We start from the raw sequence: 23,603 nt of genomic DNA, 5'->3' as shown, positions 1-23,603 counted from the left end.
TCGGTCAACCCCCCTCCCAAACATAAAATATTATCCGACATCAGCAGCACACACTTTGAAGAGACTAATCAGACATACAAAATGTGTGTTGATTGACCATAGGAGATGACGAAATAAGCCATAGCTCACTTTTTTTTTCGCTAGAGATTTTTTTTGTTATTTACCTTGATGAGAAAGGTGAAAAGCGGAATTTTTGCCTTGAATGTGGAATGTATACCAATAGGCTTCCTAAGTCGTGACGTAATCCTGCGCAGCAACGCATGGCAACAAACCGGCTGGCTCTAAACAGTCGAGAAAAATGGCTGACACGAACTCTATTTCCATCACCGCCCTTATGAAATACTTCTCCAATGAGCATAAAAGTGTCTCGCGAGGTGAAAATCATCATCAGTCAGGTCATGTTTTGACTTTCACTTACTCAGATGGCTTGATGTTCGGCAAAGTTCAAGCCAGCATGAAGAATAAAGAGTATTCTGTGAAGGTAAGTCATTTCGTCTTCTCATTCTCACTCTCAAAATCTCACATCTCCGTAAAACTACTGTTGGACAATAATCAGTTTACTTTGAGTTTAGGCAGATTTAGTATATCCAATGGAAAGATTTAACTGTTTACGTTCGATTTTAGTTAGGGAGAGAGAGAGGGAGTCATTGAATTATTGTGTTTTTATCTTATGGACCACGGACTTTGAGTCTTTGAGGTCTTAGTCTTGCTTCGCTAATTTTCGTTGCCATTGACTATATCTACTACATACTATTTAGTATCGTGTTGTAACCTTTATTATAATACTCATATGAGCATCACAATCACCAATCACGCTAGACATTTTATCATACTTCATGTGGGGCAGCGTGGATCAGCGGTACGGTTTTTGCTTCGTACCCGAAAGGTACCGAGTTCGTTCACCCGCCGCTGCGCTGTGTGGCCTTGAGCAAGTCACCTCGCCCTAGCTCAATTTGCGGCGCTGCACCGCGGTTATTCCAGTCTTCCCTGGGAATAGACCCTAGAGATAAATTTCCTCTATGGGATGAATAAAGGATTTATTTAGACCAGTGTTAGTCACGGTAAACTAAACTTCCTATTGGGTTAAGGTGTAATGTAAATGTTGCTGCTTGAAACTCGAAGAAATCAATAACATTGTGAAATTGAATGTGGACTTCAATTTAATATACGAAAACAGATAAAATGGACGTTTCGGGTTTCCCCCTTATCAACAAAGCAAGATGAATGAAAGAATCACTTAATTTGTTTTTTTAATTGAGTTTTTATACAGCGTAATATCCACTAAATGTGCTCAAAGTGCTTTACAAGGGGTCCCTGGCCAACAGCAACATTTAACATGTAAGACGGGACATGATGCCTGTTGGGCGATATTACAATTTTTTCGGACAGAGACAACGCTGTTAACGGCCAGGTACTCATTTGACACCTGAGTACGGTGAGAGATTGTGAGTAAAGAGCCTTCTCCAAGGACTCAACTATGTGCCGAGCGAGGCCCAAACCCAGGACCTTCTGATCTGAAAGCGAGTGTCATACCACAAGACCACAACAGACGTTTTATTAGTTTGTTTGTTTTTTGCCTATTGAGCATGGTCGCAGCTCTAAATTTGAATCTTTTATTCTTTTACTTCCACAGATCTATCTTGGTGATGCCTTGGGTTGATTCAGTCCAAAACTAATTTGTGTGGTTTTATTTACAATGTTAATGACATTGAACATACATTGATACAACAATGCCATAATTTGTCATGTTTATCATGTAAAATCATGTATGGACCTACAAAACCATTATTTTGAATGGTGATTTGATGATGATGAACAAAATATGTGTGTTGTACAAAATAAATGGCAAAGCTAACAAAATGCAGTCTCCTTAATAAGAGGAGACTGGGGATTGACAAGTGCTGCAACAAATTGAAAAATAATATCAGATGTTTCTCTTAACATGGTTGGAATATATGAGAGGATGTTAACATTTTTCAGTCTTTCATTAGCGCTCTCAACATGAATTCTACATGAAGCAATTTCTTTTGTTAATAAAATCTCATTTTCAGTAAATTTATTATGTAAAAAGGGAGGGATATTTACAGTTACTCCTTGAGGTAAAATATCTTGAATCAGGATGGGGTTTTACCTTTATTACCTTTATCTGCTAAAATTAAATCTCCAGGGCTTAAAATTAAAAGTTTTAGTAATCCACAATTTTGTACAATGACCTTATCCGAGACAGACCCTGGATACAGTTTAGAAATAAAATTTATCACACCATTTGGACTCAGACCAACAAGAGCTTTAACAGAATTCATGGACCTATAAGAAGAATAAGTTAACCGTTGTTTATCCATTTCTTTAGGAATAGCAATTTGGTCATCTGTACAATCAATGATCATTCTGCAATTTGGAAATCTTAAAAATGATGATGGAGCTGAGAGTTTATTTTTATGTCTAGAAGGGCATGTAACCTTCATAACATTTTCAAAGAGAAGCTTATGGCTTATGTAAAACATGAATAAAAGTTTGTATAATATTTGTTATAGTACTTTCATTAACGCTAAACAATTGTGAAATATGAAGGTTAGCGTAGTTCTGTCTAAGTTTCATAAGTGTAATAATGAAAATTTGGTCTTTTAATGCAACTGTCTCTTCCTGAACTTCCCATCCACTATAATAAATAATGTTACCTCTAAAGCACTCAACATATTGAACAATAATATTAAATATTTTAAAACAATGTACACCTGTCTCCATTCGAAGAACTTTTTCTGTAAGGCTTGAAACAGTGTAAGTGCGTCGAATCTAACTTAGTTGGGTTTTTTAAAGCTAGCTATTTCCTTATTTTTGTCTGTAATTTCTTGTTCTTGAATTAAATTTGTTGTTCTATTTAAAATATCCTCACTTGTTCTACAATCTGTTTTTTTAAAAGATGGAATCCTGTGATGATGGTGACGAGAGTTGAGATGATGATGAGGGAGAAGATAATGAGGATGATGATGAGGAGGAAAATAATGATGATGAGGAATCTGGTTTTTTTAAAGGTGGGACTTTGTGATGATGATGAAGAGAGTTGAGCTGATGATGATGATGATGATGATGATGATGATGATGATGGTGATGATGATGATGATGGTGATGATGATGATGATGATGATGATGATGATGATGGTGGTGGTGGTGGTGGTGTGGTGGTGGTGGTGGACTTCTTGATGTTGGTGCCAATTGAGATGGGGTGGGAATTCCTTGTGTCACTTTTCTTTTCTTTCTTTCTGGCTCTGATGGAAACAATTTATTTTTATTTCTGTCAAACCATTCAGGGAGGTTGGCTTTGTCACCATCTCTGATGTGACAAGAACACACTCTTGATGATGATGTTGGATCTTTTGTCCTTTCACCTGAAATGAAAAGATTAAAAAAAAAACAATAATTCTGTTGGGCACATTGGGTATATTATTTAATTTGATAAGTACTTTGTTTTAGAATATCTTGTTTGACACCAGCTCAATGCATGATAAATCAAAGGTGTGCAAGAGACTAGGTTACTGGTGGGTCTCTCGCCTGTCTTTTATGAAATCGCACATTCAGCAAAATGTCGCACTTCCTCATTACTTCTTTTGATGATTTTGACTAGGTATATATAAAAATATGAATTCTTAAATTTACAGTTAAAGTTGATCTTGGGGTTGAGTGTGGCAAGACTGGCGTTTTCTCTTAATTTCAGTCAGCACTGTACTGGACAGTGCGGTGATGGAAACTTTGGAGTGTCAACAATCGGGCACAGGTAAAGGAGAGAGGTCCCTGCCGCCATCTTGCTTTGTTCACACAGAGTTGCCACCTCGGCTGTCGGGGAGGGGAGGCATGGCAGAGAATCAGAGAAACTTTCCAAAAAAAAAAGAGGAAAGTATGTGTGTTTGTGTGTGTGTGTGTGTGTAGAGAGAGAGAGAGAGAGAGAGAGAGAGAGAGAGAGAGAGAGAGAGAGAGAGGAGAGAGAGAGAGGGTCTGCGTGAGGGGAGGGGGGGGGGGGAGAGGTTGCGTTATTTTATTTATTTATTTTCATTTTGCCATAAAGGTATCGAGTTTAAAGTAAGATTTTAACAAATATTTTCTTCTCTTTCTTCTTGTTCTCCTTTAAAAAAATTATCACTTATCAGTAGAACTTAAGTCTCATTCAGTTTATCAGCCTTAACATCAAAACGATTGAGATATCATTTTTGCTTCAACTTCAATAAAAACCTAGTTTGGAATGTATTTTTATTTATAATTTCGTGCAATTGTACACTTTAATCATAAAATATAGGTCTACGTAAGCTAGAACTTGACCTAGATCTGGACTACGAACTCTAGCAAATGTTCGACGAGGCGTGCGTGCTTACCTGACTAAAGTGATCCACTTTTTCTTCAATTTTTTGTCTGCCTGTCCATTTGGAAATCTGTAAAACTTGCAGGAGTGAATATCTGACTGGTGTAGACAATCTGGTACAAAACACTGGACCATATTTAAGATAAAAATTGTTTTTTGAGCGATTTTCCAATTATTCCTTGCCCGGACCAAGCACGGATTTTTTTTGTTTAGAGCCAGCCGATTCGTTGCTAGGCGGACGTGACGTCAGACTGTGGAATCCTATTAAGTGAAATTATTCCGCGAAAAGCGGAAGGGTAGGAGACTCCAGGTCAAGGTCATGCTTCTTGTAAATCGTCGAGACAGAAATAGCTGGTATGCCAATTTCCTATGCGATGATTTTCTGTCGCATGCCAAACTTTCCAAATGCATCGAATCTTCCTTTTCCGCGATAGGTTTGCCATTGTAGTTGTAGACTTGACTTGAATTCCTCTTGATAAAATTGATACTAATTAAGAGGGCCATTACATAGGATGGCCTGGGATTAGAACCAAAAAAATCTTGAACTTGAAGTTGCGACAATGTAAAATTTGAGATGGAGAAATTAAAGTTATTCAATACTGCTCATGTACGTTGAACACGGACGTCAGGCAAAGCACCTACATCACATCGGTGTGCGCCAATCGTTCGCGGATATTCTTAACCACTTAAAATTCTTACTGGTAGCTTTTTTAACCAATGGAAATACTTGTTTATTTGTGATTTTTTTTTTGTAGTCATGAGTGATAAGAACATCGACTTAAGCGACATCGACTTATGTGGAGTTTTTTTTTTTTTTACTAATGTTATATAGGAGGAAGGGGGAGGGACCAAGAAAAAAAATCGACTTGGGTAAAAATCGACTTAGGCAACGTCGACGTATCCAGAGTGCACTGTATTTTACTTTTAGAGTTTAGTTATTAGGATTTAAATTTTTTGCATAACAGTAGCATAATGATGGCTAGACGCGTCTTTGTTTTGGAGGACCGATTAGAGAGCCTATGATTGGTCGAAAACTTTGGGACGTTTGACTCACAAATCTACAAGAACAGACAGTTGCGGTGGATCAAAGAGGGTAAACAATTTTGTTTGTTTTTATTGTTCTTAAGGGTTTTACGGCGTTTAAGGCAACACATTTTGGTCATATCAGCGCCAGTAAAAAGGGAAAATATGGGATAGTAAAAAGTTCTAGAATTACAATTAAAGCACCCAAGAAAAGGGGAATGGTACAAATAAGGAATTGGTGTAGATTCCAAGAGCATACCATCAATGTACTTAGTTTGAGATCACCTAAAAGTTTCATCCAGACACGACCACAGGTCCCCACTAAGAGGAACACACTCAAATGCTTTCATTATAGATTCAAAACAACAAATATAATAATAATACATAACAGAGAGATGATTTACAAGGAAAAAAAATATCATCTCCCAAAACAATAACAATACATTTGACTGTTTCCCTCTCAGCCAGGGCATCCGGCCAGGGCCAGGACAAAACCAAATAATCTCATTCCAAGACATAGACAGAAAGCTAGTTGGAAAATAGATAGAGGGGATAGAAGACACAGTAAGTACCTCCCTGCCCACTATGGGATTTTTCTTGGTCCTAATAATACAAAGTAATAACTTCGCATTAGAAATAAATAACTCCACGAATGACAAAATCAACCTACAAATAAGGGAGTTATAAATTATTCATAATAATTTTATAAGTTTACAAAAATAGTCACCAAAGTCATTTTTCATCACCAAGGTCGTAATTTTTGTCCGATTTTTAACAAACAAAGTGCAATGTCAATGATTTCCACCCGCAAACAAAATAGGATCTAAATCGCAATTTCTACAACATATATTATTTTTTATTGGCAAATTGATAAATATTAAAACTGAAAACACCCAGCGGTACTGACAGGCCTGCCATTTCCTTCACAACGATTGGATTTTACTTACTGAGTCCAGTCTTGACTACCCCGCCCATGAATATTTGGCCGTTTTCTGTTTTTGTCTGAAGAGCTAAAAGATAACTGCGATATAATCTAAAAAGTGCGGCTATATGGTCTAGTGGTCCTGGGTTTGAGCCTCGCTCGGCACATAGTCACGGCTCTTTTCTCACATTATCTCACTGTACTCAGGTGTAAAATGAGTACCTGTCCGTTAACAAGGTTGTCTCTATCCGGAAAAAAATGTAATGTTGCCAAATAGGCGACATGTCCCTTCCTAAATGTTAAATGTTGCTGTTGGCAAGGGACCCCTTGTAAAGCACTTTGAGCACGTTTAGTAGATATTGCGCTATATAAAAACTCAAATTTTTTAAACTCAATTTTCCTATTTATTTATCTGTTATGATAGCGATCATTATTTCACTAATTATCATGTGATTGTCGGAATTTAATAGCATATTATGCTCATTAATTTTCTCTCACGATGCAAAATTGTTTAATTTTGCTAGGAGGTGAGGTTGGGTGTTTCAGTCTGATTAAATCCTGATAATCTGCATATTAATTTTAATTGTACAAAAAAAATGTGCTGCATTTTTGGATTTAAAGCATGTTTCAGTCCCTACTCTCAAGAACCAATCAACCAGTATGTGTTGTTGTTTTTTTTTTGTTTTTTTAATAATGACAAACCATTAATTTATTGTTATTTATTAAGGGATATTTTCAAGCCCCTTCTGTATCAATTACAATGACTATTATGGTTACTATCATAATATCTACAACAAGACCCCCCCCCCTCCCCCCACCCCCACCCCCCGGCTAAAATTGAATTATGCTAAGATCACAAACTCACCTTCAAAAATGGCCACATCATATTCAAACACTTCAACCAACATTTTCCCATCAGGTTTCAGCAAGCTTTTCATCGATGTGGCGTATCTGTATTGGAATGGCCATAAACATAAAAATAACATTTAAAAATGCAATATATAGCAAACAGTTGACTTACAGATTTGGTCAAAAATGACTACAGGATATAATTTGCAACTCAATATCTTGAAACAGTCATCTTTCTTATTCATCTTAGTTATCATTGAATGTATCTTGTACTTCAGAGGAATCAGAGGAAATGTGCGGACGATTAATCTGACAGATGCGAGATAATCCGTCAAGGCAGACAAAGTTGTCAAACGAACTCTTGTGAATCAGTCCGTATAAATGTGTTTGTTAATTACAACTGCAAGACATATGATATTATTGCAGACACTGAGATGCATGTTTATGAACTCAATTTTGAATAAGTTGGTCTTTGTTGTGGAAAAACCCAGATTACTCTCATATCATAACGTAAACATAATTATATCACATGAGGATTAATTAGGCCAACTGACCTTTGAATACCTTATGTATTTATATTTAGTCATAATTATAGTGGAAATTGGTTAATCATTTATCAAGCATTTAGAATCTGTCCACAGCATTTTTCGTTTCATACTTGGCAACATTCCACGGTTTTATAGCTCTTTGAATTTAAAAAAATCGTTCCTTATGCTTGTTTTGTGTCTGTTGATAAAGACTGTGAACCAGTCTCCTCTTGCAATGTCTTGTGCTCGAAAATGAAATTAAAAGTGGAGGTATATCTTGATGTGACCTGGGTAATGCAACAACATACCTTAATAATAAAAAAAAAACAGATTCTTCATCATCATCCATCTTGGCTTGTGCTCTTGAGCACGTTGCCGGTCAGTTGTCTCCACGAATCACGATCCTCTGCGGTGCGCATGAAATCTGTGTTTCTTTTTAAGTCACATTTGGCCATTCTTAGGTTTTTTAGATAAGTCATTCTTTGTCTTCCTCTAGTTCTCTTTCCTTCGATCATCCCAGATGTTACCAACTTTTCAATTCCGTCTCTTCTCCACACATGTCCCAGAAACCGTAACTGCCTCTTTCTGATGTTATCGATCAGTATTCTTCCCTTTCTCACCTTCTCCAACTCCAACACTTCCTCGTTCGTACACCTGTCTGTCCATGATACCCTCAACATTCTTCTATACACCCACATCTCAAATGCCTCTAACCTCCTCGTACATTCTTTGTCAAGCGTCCACATTTCACAACCGTATAAAGGGGTACTTATAACATATGTTTCTACTTCTTTCATTCTGGTCTTCAAGTTTAGGTTGTTGTTTGACACAACTGGTCGCATTTTATGGAACACGTTTTTTGCTATTGCTATTCTTTGTTTTATATCCTCTATCTCACGTGCGTCGTGGGTGATGATAGTGCCTAAATATTTAAATTTCTTTACTTGTTTGATGGTCTCTCCTGATTGTCTGTTTACGTTTTACGATTTTAAGAAGAAGAAAAAACAACAGTGAGCTATTTTAATCTTATTACAACGGTCGACGATGAACATCGAAAATGACAACACCTAATTATTGTTATAACTATTCACCCCAACACCTACGGACAATACGACACACAATTAATAATAGACGTCTACACCGAATTTAGAAATAGTGAACATTTTGAGATCTTTTGAGTTATTCAAGGCATACAGAAAAATAACAAAAAGAGGAAATAAAGGTGGAAGGAAACAATAACAAAAACCAGGAGAAGCCAAAGAAAACATCAAAAACAACTTAGTCAAATTAAAATGCAATAATTTAAATTCTACTAATAACAATGACGGAAGGCAACGGAAAACCACCGTCACTAACAAACTTTCCAGGACATCAGCTGGTTATAGTAATAGCCAAGGAACTCGAATATGAAAAGAGACGCAATGTTTTCTACAGCATACTCAGGACTGAACTGCCTTTTTAATTATCAACTCACGTTTATTTAGCTTGGTGTACAAGGGCCATAATCAAGACAAACATTCAAATATACAGTAAATAGTAAAACATGTATTGTCTCTCTTACATTTATTACACATTCTGTTCAGTTTTAAGTGAAAAAGAATGTGTTAATGCATGAAAAAGCTGGATATTAGATAGGTGGGCTATTACAAGGTGGGTTAACCCTGAATATTAATTCTTCGAGAAAATGTGGGGTGCGAGAAAAAAAAACTGGAAAAAATTGTGACGCTGTTTCAATACGAAGAAGAAATCGGAAACCATCGAAAATTTGATAGCAATAAGAATATACCTTAAGTTAAAACTTGCTAAATTTTATTAAAAATCAATGATTGGTTAAGAAACTATGCTGCATACACCAAAGTCGAATAAAAATTACAATATCGAAGGTCTCCAAACTTGCGTTTTGTTTTTAGCAGCATGGTGTTACTAGTGTAGAAAGTTACCCCATTTCTTCGAAAATCAAATGGCCTACTGGGATAGCTTCTGGAATAAGTTTTCTTTTTAACAATGTTACATACTTTTCAATACGACACAGAAATCATATTTGATTTAGTTCTAAAGATTAAATGGCATTCCTGACTTGAATAAAATGGACTACAGCATAAACTGAACAATGATGTCAAACAGTGTATAAGAGTCGTAGAACGTTTTAATAATAATAAAAGCTAGACTGGGCATGGCTACTGCAGCAATGGTAAGACTTAATAGAATCTGCATAACATAAACTTCAAGACAAAGCTTAAACTATTTAGATCTCTGGTACTGTCTGTACTCCTCTATGGTTGCGATGCCTGGACCATGAATGCTGACACAGAAAGGAGAGTTCGCGCATTCCAGCTCAAAGGCTACCGAAAACTATTAAAAATATCATATTTGGGACCAAATGTAAGTGTTCTGGACGAAGTAAAAGAACTGGCAGGAAGCAAGAACCACTACTTGCAATGGTAAAGAGAAGGAAATTGTCTTGGTTTGGTCACCTCGTAAGACACGAAAGCTTATGCAAGACAATATTGCAGGACACAGTAGAAGGCTGCCGAAGAACAGGAAGACATGGGAAAGTGTGGCAGGATAACATAAAAGATTGGACAGGATTGGACAGGATTGACGTGGAACAATCTAATGAGGAAGGCCCAAGACCATGATAAGTGGTGTCGAATATTGAAGTCTGCATCCCGAGAGTCCCCCGACGACCAGCCGGTCATGGGATAGAGTGAGTGAGTGAGTGAGAACGTTTTACACAAAAGCAGAGCTAAAAGAGTCAGTTCAATTTCATGGAATCGAATTATTAGGCCCAGACACAAGAAAATCAATTGGATCTTGAAAGCAAAAAGGATACTCATAGTCATAAAGCAAAATAGGGGGTCGACAGATCACTTCTAATTTTGAGAATTACATCATCTTCGATATGGCAAATTTGAGGCGTATCTATTAAAACAATTGTCAAAAGAATATTTCACGATCATTTTTAAGTTCAATAAATTGGTTTGATTATCGTGAAATTTCAGACTTGAATCAGTTATGGTCTGGCGGTTACAAGCTTCTAAGCGATTCCAGATTTTTTTTTCTTGCACCCGATAGAAATACTTAATTGTGAAGTCATTTGAAGATAATTCTTGCAGTTCTGTAGTCAATATGGGCTTTAACAGAGTAAAATGGACTGTTTTAAATTTTATCAAAGCAACTTTTTTCTGTTGGATTCTTTGCTCATTCATGTTCTGTAGATTTCTCGCCAGGCGGGCCAAAAGTCCATAAAGCAAGGACAAGCTCTCATTTTCGTTCATTACCAACAAATATTTCCTAAAGGCTTATTTCCCAATAAATGAATCTAAATGGTGAACGTATACCTTTAATTGTTACATTGAAAGATGTTCAATTAAAAATACATCAAATTTTTTACTTGGTCCGAACATTTTTTTCGACATTAGTAACTTAAACAGTCACACGATCTGAATCAGATTTTAAGAGTCGAGACATGTTTTTACAATTCATGACTATCAGTACATTATATTGCCAATTTATTTTTCAATTTTGACATAAAAAGAAGTATTAAAACATTGTTTAATCCATAAAACACATCTGTTGCTCAGCTAAATCTCTCCAATGTTCAGTATGTTCAGTGACTCAGTAGTTAACAATTAAAAGTATTCTGGTACAGGTGTTGATTTCTTGGGAAGGCACTTTACACAACTTGCCTTGGATTCAATCAGTGGCAGACGTTATGACGCATATCAGAGATTAAGTACAAAAAAGTTTTCCAAACTTGTAATGAATCAAATGGAGTGTGTTTCATATCGCCTGATTGGAGGAATAAGTGAAGGAATATGAAGCACTTTGAGCATTTATGGAATTACACAAATCAAACACAACAATGTTATAGAGACAACAGACCCTTTTTCCATGAACCATTAAGGAATAGAACTATCTCCCAGAAGAAATAGTGACAGCACTGAGTCATGAACAATTATTGAACATTGGGAGCGCATATAACATGGTGCAGCGTTTGCCTTTGGCTGCCCTAACTACAAAGAAGAAATTAAATAATTCAGTCATTGGTTTGCTCAAGTTAATTCCCTAGAACCAAAATAAAATTCTGTTTTCGTTAGAATTCTTGTACTAGCGTAAAAGATGATAGCTTTGTTTTAAGTAGACCTAACCCAGCAAAAAGAAAAATGTGTGACAGATAGAATTTGTAAATTCGTTTTTTGTGTTTTTTTAAATAAGTCCTTACGCTTTGACATCATTTCTGTCCAATGAAGCAAGGGATCCTCTGTCCCAAATGCAGTCGAATTGTCCTTCAATGGAGCTGAAATAATTATTTTTATATTAAAACAAATTTAGAAAGCAATAGTGATAACGAAATCAATTTAAATATTATAAAAAGTACATTTGACTGTGCAGGGTTTCTCATACCTCAAGAGAATGAAGAGTTTAAACTTTAGATTAAATACAATAGTCTTTTTCACGTAAATAATTTGGTAACACTTACATCTGTTGGAATTAGTTGAGTCTTATCGTCATTTTAGCTTAATAATCAATTCAAAATTATTCATTATAAATATATTTTTTAACATAATTACTCAAAAGAAGTGATATCAAATAACTACCAATTTTGATCAAACCATACGCCTACTTAATCTAAAGACAAAAAAATAGTGGTAAATGATTGAATGAATATGTACAAACCCCCCCAAAAAATCGTAATACTATAATCCTAGTCATCATTAATATTATTGATGCTATAAGTACTTTATTTGTGCAACTCATGTGTCAATCAGGTAGTGAAAAGGCTTTCATTACTATAAATAATATGCAGATGACGTCACTCAGGCCTTTGTTATTGTTTTTGCCATCCGCGTTTGTGAGTTGTTCTCACTGAACTGTATTAACCAGACTATAAAAGTTCATGGTTACACAGAGTTTGTGTGTTGGTCCGTTATACTTCCGGATGGCAATGTTGTGAACTCCTTGGCCAACTCTATACTGAGTTATCTAAATATCAGTAATTGATCGATGTTAAATTATCTAAAATTCCAAATTCTACCACCAGCTTACTTGTTGAAAAGGAATATATCACTGACATACAGCTTCATCTGTCTGTCTTTAATCTGAATTTGGTTTAAAAATTAGTATTAAGTAATTATAACAAAGTGGAATGTTATAGTACAGAATAAAGGTATCAGGGAGGATCAAATTTGTAAAAATGCATTCTAAGTCTGAATTACAACATTTTAGTTATCTTTTAAGTCTTATAATATATATATATTATATATATATATATATATATATATATATATATATATATATATATATATATATATATATGCATTTTGGTATCGGATTGACTTCAACATAGTGACAGCTGATATAAACTGCAATGAATATAGTGGATGCATACACATCCACACTTGTTATTTAAATGTAACTCATCAATCAAGTAGAAATAAAACATTTACTCCGGCGCAGAGAAGAAAACAAGAAGAGAAAACAACTTAAATAATGACAAAGATGATAATCAACATCAAGACTACAATGTGGATGATGATGATGATGATGATGATGATGATGATGATGATGATGATGATGATGATGATGATGATGATGATGATGATGATGATTGCATGTCATCATTAGTCTTAGCCTATGTGTATTGTAAAGCAACATTTATAGTTCAAAAGTCATTGCAAAACATATTTCGTGCTAGTTAACAATTTATAACTGATTAGAGGCTGTTTAAATAACCTTACATCTTAGAGAAGGAGGGGTGCGTGGGGGTGGGGGGGAGTAACTAAATCAAGTAATATTACACTTTTTGTGAGATGTCCCAACCCTAACGAACGTTTCTTTGTAATTTTGCAACGGATTTATGAAGATTTATTGTTTTGATGTCTTATATTTGTAATTTAGCATTGACAAAAAAAAAGAGTCCCAAGGAGGTCTAAGAATATAATTGAAAGCCCCTGAGAGGCAATGAAACTAACAAAAATAGGTAAGTGGAAATGAAAATTGTGGATTATATTGCATTTGAAATGAAGTAAAGAACTTTCTCTGTTGAAATCACTAGTATTTTCCTCTATAAAGTCATGGGAGCCAAATGACCCCCAAATCAGGAAATCGTACTTTCTAGTATTTTTCTCTTTGAAAGTCATGGGGGTCATTTGTCGCCACAAATTGGGAAATTTCAAATTCCAGATGAGCATGTTCAGTGTGAGTATACTATGCATGTGACAAGCTTGAAATTTGGCATGGTCATAGAACTATTCATATTAGGAAAAAACACCAAATTGCAGGTCTCTGCGTCAAAATTGACAGTTTTACGATTAAAAAACATACCCCTGGAGTACTTTTGGCTCCCAAGACTGAAAATAGGGCTAATGGAATATTAATACGAAACATTGCCTGATGAAGTTATCAAGAAAGTAAAATAGTAATGCTTCCATTTTTTCTCTCTCCTTGGGTATATAGACCATAATCATTTTAAATAAAGTCAGTTTGTTCATTTAAAGAAATGGTGGTAGCCATAGGAATTGTTTGAATTAGACAAGCATTAGTTTGATCCACATGTTTACAGATCAAACAACTTAACACTGGAACTTCAAGAATGCTACAAGAAAAGTCAAATCATATAACTAAGACAGAGTGCGTCCTACAAGTAACAGTTTAACGAATCAAATGTGATATGCAAATTTTGGTTTTACTGTTGCACTAAAATATTTTTTCTAATTTTTAAAATTCACATATTGGTTGTTGTTTTGTTTTTTTTTATTTCATAAACCTAAAACAATATAAAACACTTAGGACTAGCCCAATTTGGCCGAAAAAAAATTTAAAACTCAAAATCGACTACAGGTCCCCCCTTAAATGGAATAAATAAAGTTCACGTCACTTGGCTTTTTCGTTATTAATTTTACACCACCAGGGAGATGACCAATCCCAACTCTATATGATCTACTATAGACTTTAATGGTATCAAATAGTTTTGAGTGTTCAATACAATTGTTTTGACGGACAAAACTGGTGAACATTTCCAACAGCACATCATAATTTTTGATGGACGAAATGAGGGTTATTTAAATTGTGAAAGCATTTTGATTCTTATGCCATTCATTCACAAAACAAACCATAATCAAGTTGGAAGCAGCGAGAAATAAGAATAAGGAGCAATTCTGTCTTAACCCCCAGGCAGCCAAGGCCCTCTTCAAAATCCCAAAACTTTCTTTTTCACAAAATGCTGTATATTCATCATCACCTTCATCACTTCACATCCAGGTCCCATGCTTTGAGATTTTTCTAAAGACCATTCTAATCCTTGTTCACTGCAAAAATCTTCCAAACTTTTTCTGACCCCTTCCACCCCAACGACAGTGTGGCCTTGGTCTGACAGCCTGAAAAAACAAATAAATATTAATCACATGGCAATCTACTTTCTTTTTGCAAGGATCTGTGATCCTTTCCCTTAAGTTAATCTTCGGCAATCTTGGGGAAATAAGAGAACAACATAGATGTCTATATTATCACCAAAGTTGAGATTTGATTAAAGAACCACACACAAAAACTTACACTGGTCTAACATAAGAGATGCATTTGACAACAAAAATATTATACCTGAACATTGAAAAAATTGTCCTTACCATTTCATGTCCACCGTTTTTCCACATAGTGGTACAAAAAACTTCTTTGTCTCTCCTTCTTTAAAAAGCAAAGATTTATGTTTTTGGAGATGCCTGGTGTAAATAAAAGTAAATAAATGAGTGAATAAATAAGTTACACCCAAACAAAAATATTGACAATAATACTTAGTCTGACTGTCAGTTGATTCATATGAAGACGAAGAAGAGGAGGCGGAGGAGGAGGAGGAGGAGGAAGAAGAAGAAGAAGAAGAAGAAGAAGAAGAAGAAGAAGAAGAAGAAGAAGAAGAAGAAGAAGAAGAAGAAGAAGAAGAAGAAGAAGAAGAAGAAGAAGAAGAAAGAAGAAGAAGAAGAAGAAAAGAAGAAGAAAGAAGAAGAAGAAGAAGAAGAAGAAGAAGAAGAAGAAGAAGAAGAAGAGAGAAGAGAAGAAGAAGAAGAAGAAGAAGAAGAAGAAGAAGAAGAGAGAGAGGAGGAGGAGCTGGAGGAGAGGAGGAGAGAAGAAAGAAGAAGAAGAAAGAAGAAGAAGAAGAAGAAGAAGAAGAAGAAGAAGAAGAAGAGAAGAAGAAAGAAGAAGAAGAAGAAAGAAGAAGAAGAAGAAGAAGAAAAGAAGAAGAAGAAAGAAGAAAAAAGACAAGAACAAGAACAAGAACAAGAACAAGAACAAGAAGAAGAAGAAGAAGAAGAAGAAGAAGAAGAAGAACAAGAACAAGAAGAACAAGAAGAACAAGAAGAAGAACAAGAACAAGAAGAACAAGAAAAAGAAGAAGAGAAAGCATAAAGGTAATTTAAAATTTTTGGATTTTGGGAAAACGTAAAAACCATAATCAAAGTAGTGAAAGATATTAATATAAGCATGAAATAGGAAGAAAATACTTATGGACATTTGGCAAGTGCCAGCCTATATCATTCTGCTCCCATCGTTCTTCCCATACTTTGATTCTGTCTGTTGCATTCTCCTCCATGTCTTTTAATATAAAAGTGTGTCAATGTCAACCTGGATAATGAAAGCCAATGGTACAAAAGTACAAAGAAAACATCTCATGGTGTTTCGTTGATTTAAGATTGTTCAATTTGTTTCGTTAAAAATATTAAGTAAGTCTCTTGTCTTGGGAGCTAGTATGCAATAATTTTTTTTTAATTCATTAAAAACAAATACCACAGGGCTGTTTATAAATGTATCCAGAGATTTGAAGGGGTGTTCCAGGAAGTAAAGTTGTTTTAAATCTCCATGTGCCCTCACTCAAAGACAACTTGACCCCGTGTTTAAGTCTGTATATGATGTCAGCTTTTAAAAAAAGCCAAAAGACTTTCATTCAATATTGAATTCACAGTTAAGAAATATCGACTTTTAAGATGTAGCAGTTAAAATAACCTCACATAAACGTGGCCTGAATTTTTTTATTTAGTTTGAAACACCAATCTTCTTGCAGAACCATCATTCTTCTACACATTTTCAGGGCAAGCAAATATGTAACCTTCACTTTGTGGATGACATTGATCAAGAATTACAATTTCTAACAATTTTTCTAAATCAGACAACATCCGAGAATGGTATGGAAATCAGCACGGATAAGTCACAGATTCTGGTCAACAGCCAAAAGCAATGCCAAAACTAAAATCGCCCTTAGTGGTGAGACGCTACAGCAGGTCACTTGTACTGTCAGTGTTACTTTGTTGTGAAGCCTTTACGATGAAATGGGAACTAGAAAGGTGAATCAATACCTATATGTGCAAGATTTACCTGAAAATTCTACTTGTGTCATATATAAAAAACTAACTAGAATGTTCTTGAAGATGTGAAAAAGCTGGTGGGGAGACAGGAACCATTGCTTTAAAAAGATGGCAACTTTCATGGTTTGGACATCTGGTCAAGACATGTCAGCTTGTACAAGACAGTTATTCAAGGCACGATGAAAGGTCAATAGAGAAGTGGAAGACATATGAAAACCTGGCAGGATAACATCAGGGAATTGACAGGATTGACGCTTAACGAGTTGATAGAGAAGGCTACTAACCAATATGTGTGGCACCAGATTTTGAAGGCTTCATCCCGCTAGTACCCCTGATGACCATCGGGTCTTGGGAATGAAAGAGTGAGTAAAAGTACTCTTAAAAGGGACCGTATTTTGGGGCCATCGCTGAGGTAATGTTTCCATTGAATTCCATACACTCACAAGTAAACGTCGGTATATGTACTGCTTATTATAATGATAAACCCTGACTCTTGTCTATTTTTATCATGGGAATGTAAAAATAATTAATAATAAAACAACATAAAATAAAATAATTTATTCATTTAGATTTGTATCTTCGAGGGATCTGAATCCATATTATTTGTTTTGTTTTGTTTTGTTTTTGTTTTTTTGTTTTTGTTTTTAAGGGTTTTACAGTGCTTGCTACACATTAGGTCATATCAGCTCTAGTAAAAAGGAAGAAAATGAGATAGTAAAAAAAAAAAATATCTAGAATTACTAGACTATTAAAGCAACTAAGAAAAAATAAGAATTAGTTCAAAAAAGGAACATATATATCCAAAAGCATACCATCAGTGTACTTAGTTTGAGTGAGATCGTCTAAAAGTGTCATCTAGACACAGGATCTAACAAGAGGAAGCACTCAAAAGTTTACAAAAGATGTTCGAAACAAAATAAAACTATAACTAGATAGACGTCTAGATATCAGTACATATCAGAGAGATGATTTACAAGGGGAAAATGTCACCCCCCAACTAACACTAACACTATTCATTAGACTGTTTTCCCCTCAACCAAAGACTGCAGCAGGGGCTAGGACAAAACCAAGTTGGAAAACGGATATTATAGGGGAATAGAAAATACAGTAAGGGCCTCTCTACCCCATTCTAATTCTATGGACTCTATGAGTGGGCGCGGGGGGGGGGGGGGGGGGGGAGGGAGACAAAAGACCCCACCCAGGAATACATATTGAATAATAATATTATTGTAATTGTAGAAGGATGATGTAAGTGTAACTAAACTAATCTGAATATTATTGTGACTTAATCTACGCGAAACAACAATCAAATAAATATTAGTGCCGCGCTGAGGACCGGTCCTTGGACCGGTCCCACGGTCTTTTAGCTGTGAACCGAGGATCGGTCCGATAATGGAAAACCGGCGGCGGTCCTCACTTCTTATCACCTTTCAACGGTCTCGCGCCATACTACCTCCCCAGCGATTCGTTGGCTCGGTTGCCTATCTTCCACCAATCACCACCCATCCCACTTAATTAATCACACCCACCCCCCTTTGCCATACACTAAACGACACAGACGACCATAGAGGCAGACGACCACCTCCCTCCACTCCGCAAACCGCCCTTTCGTGTGTGAGATGGGGGAACAGGAGGCACACGCCTTGGACGATTCCATTATACGGGGTAAATTTCAAAATTTACTACACCATAATGATCGCAATGACAATGATCTATGATGAAGGCATGACCCCTCTTCTCTAATGGGTTATTGTTTGAAATGCATGTGACTACTAAAGATGTTTGTGTTTGTGTGTATGTGTGTGTGTGGGTGTGTGCGAACCTGGCAAGTAGCAAGTCCGATTTTTTGTTTTCTTTTGTCCATCTCTTGTCACCACTCCTTTCTATCGCATTGTTGTCATTTAAAATAATACAATAATATTAAAATTTCGTTTGGTGTTTTAACTAATCAAATAATATGAGTTTCATTAGTTTCTTCCTTCCAAAAAACCCAGTTATAACGTCTGTATTTTAAAAAAGTCCAATAGAATATTTAGGGACCCCGATAGCTCAGTTGATAGAGCACTCTCTTTGTACGCAAAGGGCCAGAGATCGATCCCGGGTGCAGTCGAGTTTTTTCTGAGTCCCTGTCTACTCAGCAGTGAATGGGTAGCTGGGTTTGTTAGATCTGGCGAAAAGTCACCATGGACACCACTTATTACTTATTAACTTTTTACCGCATCCACCCCCTCTTATTATAACTTCACGTCTCTCTCTTACTCTTCAATGCTCGCTGCCCTCTAATGTGTGTGTGTGTGGGGGGGGGGGGGGGGGGGGGGGGGGTAGGAGTTGCGTGTGTGTATCAACGCCACGAATAACTCGATCAACGCCTTGGGCGATGCCATTATCTCCGTTAATGGGGATAAATTTCAAATTTTATTAAATTATCGAAGTAACAATGAAGTACGGTGAGCAAATAAAGAAGGCATCACCCCTCTTCTCTAATTAGGTTACAATTTGAAATGAGTGTGACTACTCCGTGTGTTTTACTCCTGTAGACCACGGTTTTCATCGTGTAGCGGTCTTTAACGGTTCAAGAATGAACGATCCCACGGTCTCAAAGGTCAAAACGGTTCGAACTTCCGACAGTCTCTCAGGAATGTTCAATGTCGAAAAGGACCGGTCCTAGGACCGGTCCTTGCGGTTTTCATTTCCCAGGGACCGTAGGACCGTGGTCCTTAAGCTTGCCAAGGACCGCCCCGCACTAATAAATATCAATATCCACCCTTACTGCCGGCTTTTTCACTTGACAACACAATTGTCTCTCCTCTGTTCAATTATCGTTTTTACACCCTTTAGCACAGAGTCCCAAAAATTGCGTGCACTTCAATTAACAAATTGCACGCTCCCCTGATCGAAAGATTACGTTGTCTAAGTCCACTACTATTACAAATCGTCCATTTCATCATCCGATGAGTAATCATAGTTCCCGAGCCAAACCGGTGGCCTGCGCGTCCTTGTCCCAACACGCCTCAATCCGACAACTTTTCCAATTTCATCTTCTGGTTCTGCTCTACACGGATTCACTTCTTCATCGACTCCAGGTCGCCCGAAACATAATATGCGCTCTACATATTCCTCAACGCCTTCTTCCTTTAATCTCTGAATTTCACCTTCTCTTTCCTCACCGTCACTTTCCTCCAATCTCTGAATATCAAACGCCCATTGTGGCCTGGTGATGTCCTCAGCATTGTCTTCACTTTCTGCTTCAACGACACTCCGTATATCCAACACGTGTCGTTTTATACCATCAACATCAACATTGTTAATCGAATTCACGGCAGTCACAGTACCTATTTCCCACTTTGATGTGCATCCGGCATGAGGCGGTTTAACCCAAACTCTCTCACCACCCTTGAATCTTCCACTAATTCTTTCACTGTCATTACTAGGAGCTTCATTCTCGGCGGTCTGATTATCTCTCCACTCGTACTTATAGATCGCACGAAACGGCAGTCTCCCCATCTATGCTGTGCCTGGGTGTAGAATTATACCAGTAAACAGCCTCCATGGGTGAAATGTTTGCCCTTTCTGCCAACGTCTTAATTGTTCGATGATGACTTTCTACAATCCCATTACCACTTGGTCGGTAGGCAGCCCTGAATGTTGCCTTCACTCTCCACCTTTCGAGTAACCGGCACATACAATCTGACCGAAATACAGTCCCATTGTTCATTAGAATTTCTTTCACAGCCCCCCCCCCCTCTCTCTCTCTCTCTCTCTCTCTCTCTCTCTCTCTCTCTCTCTCTCTCTCTCTCAAGAAACAACTGATTTATTGTTGCAGTAACAAATTCCGCCGTTTCACGTGTCAGTTTTCTCCAGATGGTAAATCTTCCCGGGCCGCGATCAACGATGGACAAGTACGGAATTTGGCGGTAATGAGTCACATCAATCGCCAACCTTTCCCAATGATCAAAAACGCTGAGGTTTCCTCTCTCGTGAACGATAGGGGCAGGATCGATTGATTGACATCGTTCACATGCTCTTATTAATTTACAAACATCAGCTCTTCTAACTTCTGGAAAGACCCATCGAGAAAGGAACAACGTTCGGTCAACACCCATGTGATGAACCCATGACCGACTAGAGCAGGGCCTTCAGGTCAGGTCATCGAGGATTGCACGACATCCATATTGCCGTTTTTCAGTTCTGTCACACCGCTAAACAACAAAGGAAATACAGGGAGGCAGAACTGATACTAAAACTGAACACCCTTTCACCTCACGGCATGAACTAGAGACTGGACCTCATTTAAATATGATACTACCTTTGTCTCTTGCCTCCTTTCCCCCCCCCCCCCCCCCCCCCTCGACTCCTCCGGCCATCCATCGTCTTTTCCTTTTATTGCAAATCAGTATCACTACTACTACTACTACTACTACTACTACTACTACTACTACTACTATTACTACTACTACTACTATTACTACTACTACTACTACTACTACTACTACTACTACTACTACTACTACTACTACTACTACTTAATTCATTTTTGCCACATGGTGTTCGAATTTTTAACGCGCAACTGTGATTTAGATTAAATACTATCTTTTAAATATACACACACGAGTTCGGACTAAAGGCCAGAGGTATGGCCTATCTCAATTTATCAAATTAATATATAAAGTGTTGCTATTGGTTCTTGGTTGCATATTTTTACATTTTTGTGCATTTGCATATTATATATATAGACGTCTATAATATACATTGTCGCGATAGATTCTCAACTTTGTGTATGTGTTAATGCATACTTCGTCTGTAATCGAATTTCCATTTTTTTGGATGAATAAAGTATATCTTATCTTATCTTATCTTATCTTGTCTTATCTTACTACTACTACTACTACTACTACTACTACTACTACTACTACTACTACTACTACTACTACTACTACTACTACTACTACTACTACTACTACTACTACTGTTGCTTCTGCTGCTGCTACTGCCATGATGATTATACTTATACCGACATCCCTTATTTTTTGTCTCCAATTCCATTGTATTTATTTTCCAACAATAGTCTACACGTTTTTATATTTCACTTTCTAAAATTAATTACACTGTTCCTCTCCGCCTTCCCTCTTTCCACTTAATTAATTGCGCACCTTTTAGAAATATTATTGTTCTATTTTAATTCGTGTTTCCTTACAAAGGAGCATAGTATTTCCTGCCAACCAATGTTTTGTTGAATAAATCATCGCCTCTACCACATAATCTCATTCATATTAAATGTTTCATTCATCCTGTTTGTTGATAAAGGGGCGGGAAACCCGAAACGTCCATTCTATCTGTTTTCGTAATTAAATTGAAGCTTACATTCAATTTCACATTGTTATTTACTTACATCAAGTGGGAAGGTGCAAAACCTCCATAGGCAACATATTTTGTTATTTCGTTGCTAAAGGAAGAAGTGGATTTCTTGATAATTCTATTTTTTATTTTGTCTCTCACCAACAATTAACGAAGTGCCACGAGATGTTTTCTTTTACCTGGATACCTGGATACCTCTGTATAGAGCTTTTAGACTTGGTGTAGTCTCCTTCGCTCCTCCTCATCTATTAATGATTGGACCAATTTTTATAATTGAACTTGTTTCCTAGGGTGTTGCTTATCTCCAACTCTGCTTTGAATTTATTCAAATTTTGTGCTGATACTGTGGTTTCTTGCAGTTTATTCCAGTTATTTACAATTCTAGATGAAAAAAAGTTCCTTCTTTCAATTGTTTTAAAACGTTCTTTTTTCAGTTTCTTGCTGTTTCCTCGTGTCTGAATGTTCTTGTTTGGTTTAAGGAATCCTGCCTCTACCCTATCTATTCCCTTTACTATTTTACATGTTTGGATCATATCTCCCCTTCTTCTCCTGTAATCTAAGGTCGGGAGATTTAATTCTTTCAATCTCTCACAGTAGGTTTTATCTTTCAGGTGTGTGATAAGTTTTGTTGCTCTCCTTTGCACTCTTTCCAAACAGTCTTTGTCTCCCTCAAACTTCGGATACCATATGCAGTTAGCATATTCCAGCTTTAATCTAACCATAGTCTTGTAGATGGTGGTCATGTGTTTTGTTTTCAGATTCTTGAAATATTATTGCTGCTGTTGCTACTACTACTACTACTACTACTACTACTACTACTACTACTACTACTACTACTACTACTACTACTACTACTACTACTACTACTACCACTGCATGCTCTTGCTACTCCCCACCTACCGCCCTGTTTTTAAACGTGTAAAACCAGTAAAGAAAAGTGTACAGATCTGGAACGGAAGTGTGTGTGAAGATTTGCGTGGTTGTTTTGAATGCACTGACTGGAATGTTTTTATCGAATCATGTGATAGTGTGGATGAGCTGAATGACTGTGTGAGTGAGTATTTAAAATTCTGTGAACAGCTCGTGTCTTGTAAAAAAGAAATAAAATATTATCCTAACAACAAGCCTTGGATAACAAAAGATCTAAAACTTTTATTGAACCAAAAGAAAACTCTCTTACTAGTAGAAATAAAAAAGATCTGAAAACAAAACAAAAAGAGATA

At 36.6% G+C, this 23,603-nt stretch overlaps 1 protein-coding gene and 1 long non-coding RNA gene across 3 annotated transcripts in view; one reads left to right on the top strand and one right to left on the bottom strand.

Moving 5' to 3' along the window:
* The window catches only part of LOC144958374 (putative thiopurine S-methyltransferase), a 34,336-nt gene that overhangs the window by 3,893 nt on the left and 6,840 nt on the right, over positions 1-23,603 (bottom strand). The window contains exons 2-7 of the mRNA XM_078890349.1: positions 16,168-16,288; positions 15,298-15,390; positions 14,916-15,051; positions 12,722-12,774; positions 11,898-11,972; positions 7,162-7,247 (exon numbers count right to left, since the gene is read on the bottom strand). Coding sequence (XP_078746475.1) covers positions 7,162-7,247; positions 11,898-11,972; positions 12,722-12,774; positions 14,916-15,051; positions 15,298-15,390; positions 16,168-16,256 — 532 coding nt within the window. The 5' untranslated portion in view covers positions 16,257-16,288. The remainder of the gene's footprint in view (positions 1-7,161; positions 7,248-11,897; positions 11,973-12,721; positions 12,775-14,915; positions 15,052-15,297; positions 15,391-16,167; positions 16,289-23,603) is intronic.
* Positions 225-3,850, top strand: LOC144958380 (uncharacterized). Of its 2 annotated transcripts, none has more exons than XR_013642417.1 (2): positions 225-481; positions 3,713-3,850. It is a non-coding gene; the product is annotated as an uncharacterized LOC144958380 (long non-coding RNA). The 2 variants fall into 2 exon arrangements; XR_013642418.1 differs by lacking the exon at positions 3,713-3,850 and adding an exon at positions 1,634-3,092.

The sequence above is a fragment of the Berghia stephanieae genome, chromosome 1, assembly GCF_034508935.2.
Source record: "Berghia stephanieae isolate SIO BIC M18660-M18661 chromosome 1, UCSD_Bste_1.3, whole genome shotgun sequence".
NCBI lineage: Eukaryota > Metazoa > Mollusca > Gastropoda > Nudibranchia > Aeolidiidae > Berghia > Berghia stephanieae.
The sequence above is the reverse complement of the archived record's forward strand: the minus strand, read 5'-3'. Positions and strand labels throughout refer to the sequence as shown.